The sequence below is a fragment of the Notothenia coriiceps genome, unplaced genomic scaffold (genome assembly GCF_000735185.1).
Source record: "Notothenia coriiceps isolate Sejong01 unplaced genomic scaffold, NC01 NC01_scaffold00027288, whole genome shotgun sequence".
NCBI classification, from domain to species: domain Eukaryota; kingdom Metazoa; phylum Chordata; class Actinopteri; order Perciformes; family Nototheniidae; genus Notothenia; species Notothenia coriiceps.
Window position 1 is genome coordinate 9,640 of NW_011359989.1, and position 5,402 is coordinate 15,041.

General features: G+C 42.1%; 1 protein-coding gene across 2 annotated transcripts; it reads right to left on the reverse strand.

Annotated features, from left to right (window-relative positions):
* Positions 1-951: 951 nt before the first annotated feature.
* On the reverse strand, positions 952-5,165 carry LOC104957536 (BTB/POZ domain-containing protein KCTD21-like). Of its 2 annotated transcripts, none has more exons than XR_799673.1 (3): positions 4,224-5,164; positions 1,758-3,429; positions 952-1,621 (listed from the first exon to the last, which is right to left on the reverse strand). XR_799673.1 is itself a non-coding variant. In XM_010785179.1 (3 exons), the coding sequence occupies exons 1-2, from the start codon at positions 4,635-4,637 to the stop codon at positions 2,974-2,976; spliced, it is 870 nt and encodes a 289-aa protein (XP_010783481.1). In that variant the 5' UTR covers positions 4,638-5,165; the 3' UTR covers positions 952-1,621; positions 2,953-2,973. The 2 variants fall into 2 exon arrangements, 1 of the variants encoding a protein (XP_010783481.1); XM_010785179.1 differs by having other exon boundaries at positions 2,953-3,429; positions 4,224-5,165.
* Between the last annotated feature and the right edge of the window lie 237 nt (positions 5,166-5,402).

Genomic DNA, 5,402 nt, shown 5'->3' on the forward strand with positions numbered 1-5,402 from the left:
TGCAGAATATAATAATATGTATGTATAAAAGCTAACACTTAAGACTTTTAAATATGCACGTTAACCTAATTTATAAGAGCTGCCTGAATCCTGGAGGAACATCAGTGAGTAAAGATTAGCCAGCTAGCCAGAGCAATGGAAGACTGGTGTCTGGCTAGCAACTTTAGTTAGCTTGAGTTGTAGGCGTTCACAACTAAAACACTGGTGGCTGTAAAAAGATTCATTGTTAGCCGATTTGCTAGCAAGCAAACACCTGTGGGGTAACTCTCAACCCACCTGATTCAGAAGAGCCGTCGCTCAGCAGAGGTCCACAGTTCACAGCCGCTGGAGAAGAGTCCACACCCGGCCAGTGTCCGGTGCTTTAGTTCGCCAAGAGCTCCCTCCTCATATAAAGTGGTGGAAAATGTTACCAGGACGTAAACCTGTATTGTTGGTTTCAAAGGCAGCTTATTTGCCAAGGAAATATCACGACTCACCCCGGTTAAAGTGTAAAAGTGGGATTGGTGCTCTTTCTTTTCGCACCGCTGCGGTAGCCTCGGTGTTTCCTGCTAAGCTAAACTTCACTGTTTTGTTAACTCCTCCCTTGTGATACATTCAAGTGCACCTCGTTAAACTCAACTCCTTGCGAAGTCCCGCCCCACTTCCGCGTTTGCTTCCGTTCCAATATCTTTCCTTGGTCTAGCAGTCAGTCTTTCTAAAACATAGTATGCTACTGTATCTGCTTTAGTATTTATTTCTGTGACTGCACATATATACAGTCTTTAACCTGCACGATGTTTACGACAAAAGGAATTCCCAGAAGCATTATATTATCCTTTTTTACTATGGTAAAAAAAGGCTTATTTTTTTATTTAAATAATATTGCTATTGCTAATTTAATTTTCATAAATGCAAACTCTCTGGAATGAAACCTAATATTCAACAATTAAAGAAGGAAAGGAAATTATATTCTGTAACACAAATGATTTATTAACCAAAACCAAAAGAAGCAGCCAGGACAGGATCATCATCATCATCCTCATCGTCATCATCATCATCATAATCATCAAACATTTATGTATGCCTTTCCTCTTGTTATTCTGTTAATCATTATATCCCGTATTCTAGCTATTAAAGCCGGTAGTGTACAGTGGTTTAGTTGATGCATGTTGCTGCTGAAAATTAAGTTGATAAGAATGCTGAAACTACAAATCAAATATGATTTTAGTTTTAAAACTAAAACAACAAGCCTGCACAGACTGTGAAAATAATCACTACCAGAGACCCTTTCACAATATTATATCGACATGATGTTAATATTCAAAATGAAACAAAGAAAAATGTCCTTATAAAAAAGTCCATATAAGACTATATAAGACTGTTTTTCAAAATACATGTAAGACGTTATGATACAAAGAGTTGCTGCAATCTCATAATAAAAAGTCACCATAGCAATGCTTTACTGTGAAGACACTTTTAATAGTTTTAATTGAGAAGAAAAACCAAATATGAAATGCTGTATATATGCCTATGAAAAAGGAATGAGTCAGAGATGTGTTGATAAAGGTCAGGGCAGACTGAGGACCCGAGCTCCCTCTGAAGGAGTTGTGACGTAGAAAGTCGGGGTTCCACTGTATCGCTCCTGTAAAACACACAAACATACAACACAAACACAATGAGAACATTAACCCAATGGTACTTCTGAAAAACAACCCCCTAATGTGAGTGTTAAGCATTAAAGCTGCATCTGAACATACTGTTGTCAAGAATGTAATTACAAAATATGAAACATGACTGTCCATCCAGAAGAGCTGCAGACATTCATGCATCTCTCAAAGTCCTGGACAGAAAGTGAGAAAAAGGGGTTTTGATTTACAACCCGACAAATTCCTTTTAAAATGTGACCTATTTTATACATTCTATGGCCGAGATACAGCAAACTAGTTACACATTACAGTACGTCCATAAATCATCTGACAATGTAATTCCAAGCCCTCCCACCAGGAGTGAGCACATGAGTAGTATAAGTACAGATTTATTTGAGAGAACATGGCAAAAAAGTAACCCAAAAAGTGGAATTTTATTTTTTCCATTCATATCAATATTGAAAAAGGCCAGCAATAACTTTGCCTTTAAAATCAAAACTATGTCAGTCACATAAAAACTGAGAGACAAAATATAACTGTATTTATGTTGAAGGTGTAGGATTTGTTGTTGTAAAAGGGGTTAGAGTGTACTGTGGCGACTACGCTTCCTACACCACCTCAAAAGTCTAACTACACATCGGGGCTGTGGCTTCAGAGATAACATGTGTGGACACAAGGCCAAACTTTTTGAAAAACACACTTATTTGCTTATTTAAAGTCGGATGACACTCTCTTGTCTTAGTAATAACTGGAGCAAGAGTTGCAAGCTTATTTTCTCAGCTTAGCATAAAGCCTGGAAACAGACTTCAGATCTGTTAGTAATCAGCTGTTCACAGTGACCGAAGGGTCCGCTGGCTGCTGGACATCCTGAAGGTGGGACGAGGGTCCAGAAAGTCATTGTGTTCGGAGAGAAATATTTCAAGCTAATTACGCCATGTCTGCTTCAAAATGTTTCAGGAGGTAAAACAACAACATTAGACATTTGTTAGGCCTCAAGAAAAACACACGAAGACAAAAGAGTGCTACTACTCAGCATAGTTTATATTGCAGTAAATGAACAATATATTTCACAGGTGGATCTAAAGTGTTGTGTTGGACGTAGAAGAAAGCGCTAACCCAGATTTAACACAATTTGTTATCCATTATGGTTAACACTATGACCTTGTGACAGACACAGAGACCGACGAAAACATATATTTCCGTATTATTTCAAACACCCCATATTAAAGGCTAACCTCAACCCTAACCTACTGGATTCACTGGTTCAATTGTGTCAAGAGAGATCAAACCCTATTTCATCCACTTGGCATGTTCTGTTTTTCTTTACTTGATGTCCTTGGCGCAGATCTTAGCATTTGATAAGACGAAGCGAGGTGCAGTTGAGGATTTCCACAGGATCAGGCGTCACCAGATCCAGCTTGAAGCCTTCAGCCAAAGACAACTTCAGCAGCTCCTCCACAAAGCCCTGCATGTCTGTGATCTCACGGTGCGCGTTGATGATGTCACCTGACTGCGTGACATCGGCGTTACACACCGTTAGCCCCTGGTAGCGCTGCTTGTTGTACTGCTCCTGCGGGAGCTCCTCGGGCCGCGGCACCCACTCCAGTTTCAGCCGGTTCTGCCTCGGGTTGCATGGATGGGGGCTGGTGAGACCTTTGGAGGTTTTGTAGGAGAAGCGCTCACAAAGAAGGGCCATGAAGGCTCTCCAGGTACAGAAGAGCTCCACTGTGAAGGCTGCCACTAGGCATGTGCGCAGCTCGTAGTTCTCCGGCGCGTGGCGTAAGTTAAAGTGAAGAATGCGGACCTGGAAGGAGAGGGAAAAATACGTGACTGCACATTATCCAGAGTGTACACAAAGAACCGGTCTGTCCATGTCTCTGATTGTGCAAAGTCATGCACAAACACCCTCTGCTGACACTGTATGTATGGTAAACATTACCAGACTTCCTAAGGTTGGTGAAGGCCACCGTGATAGGCGCTAAAAAATTCTTATCAATATTTTTAGTCGAGACCGATCACACATTAAAAAAGTGAAATAACAGAGGAGCTAGTCTAATGCTGTAACTGCTCCCTGTTTGAAAGCAATTTTATCGATTTAAAAAAATCTTTATGCATATATGCCATTAAAAACATTGTCATATCACCTAACCCTATATAGGTGTATTGCTTTTAAATCATTCTGACAGGAACCCATCCGATTACACTTATTATGATGAAACACTGAATCATAACAATTGTCTCTATTGTAAACTAATGTTAATTAATATATTATTATCAAACATTTATTAAAACTCAAACAATGGGCCTCATACAAGATCATTGTTATTCTTAAGGATTACTTGAACTTGTGTTCTTAGTCACATTAGCCAAATTCTCTTAACTGGACAATCCTCTTGAAAATATTTATAATAACATCATCATAATAATAATTTAACCCTTTTGTGATATAATAATTTGCATGATCAATGTCTCAAAGTGGCTATATAACCTGTTCCCTCCTGTTTGTAGGAGTGTCATTGTGTGTAAAGTGGTTCTACCATGAGGCCCATTGACTTGTATTGTCAAACAAAAATTGTGCTATTACTTAAAAAAACATACCTTGGACTCCACATTGACCATGATCATGGCTCCTAGGGGCCCCCCTTTGAGGCTGAGAGGCACTGCTGCCTCGTAGCGGCAGAGCTCCTCCAGCAGGGGGCGTATCTGGAAGAAGTCGACCTCCCTCCGCAGCAGTGCCAGCTCTGAGAAGCCATCGGGCAGGTCCAGGGCGCTGGAGCGCAAGTAATTCAGAATGTACCGGAAGACTTTCCCGTCACGGTCGATGAAGACATTACCTCTGCTGTCTCTCAGCACGGGGATCTGCCCGGTGAACATGGCCCCCAGCATGGAGTCTTGGCAGCGGGTCAGAGTGTCCAGGGTGGTGGTGTAAATCTCCCCCCCTACGTTCAGAGACACCGGGTCCTGCAGAGAGCTCCTGTTGCTGTTCTCATCCGATGAGTTGAGGTTGAGCATCCTGGAGGAAAGCTGTGGCTCTTTGTGGTCCTGCGGAGCTTCTCTGTTGTTGTTGGAGGATCCTTCTGCTGTGGTCAGGAATGCTGAGGACTGGGAGATGTGGAGGTTTCAACTGCTTCTTTTGTTTCCAAAAAAGACTTGTCTCCTTTGACAGTTAGCAAGCCGGAGTAGTATCCAGGATACGGCCACGTTAGGAAAGATGTGAAGAAACGTGCCAAGTCTGCTTAAAGCTGACGAAAATCCTTTAAAAACCTGAGTTACAAACATACAACAGGTTGCTGCCCTTTTCCATCGCATTGTTGCCATGCAAATAAGTCATCCCTATTAATGCAGGTGTCTCCCGTGATTTTCAGCAGTAAATGCACATGTTTGTTGAAGTTTCTCAAACAGCAGGCCCACAGTCTGAGAGCAGAAAGGAAGGAGGGCCACAGTGACCGGACTAGCATGCTAATAACTGGACACTTGTGGCTTCACGAAGCTCGCTTTTATTCTCGGTTCATACCACCCCGATCGCTCGCTCGCTCTCTCACACACACACACACACACACACACACACACACACACACACACACACACACACACACACACACACACACACACACACACACACACACACACACACACACACACACACACACACACACACACACACACACACACACACACACACACACACACACACACTGGAGCTGCCTGAGCAAGACACTGGGGACTGAGCAATTTGTCTGAAATGCATCCCTTAAAGTGACAGACGGACTGAAAGTG

What these genes read in the sequence shown, in the direction of transcription:
- LOC104957536 (XM_010785179.1), bottom strand. Translation starts at nt 4,637, where the DNA reads ATGCTCAACCTCAACTCATCGGATGAGAACAGCAACAGGAGCTCTCTG. An exon ending in TGGTCAATGTGGAGTCCAAG is followed by an intron (nt 3,430 to 4,223) that starts GTATGTTTTTTT and finishes CTCTCCTTCCAG; the next exon opens with GTCCGCATTCTTCACTTTAA.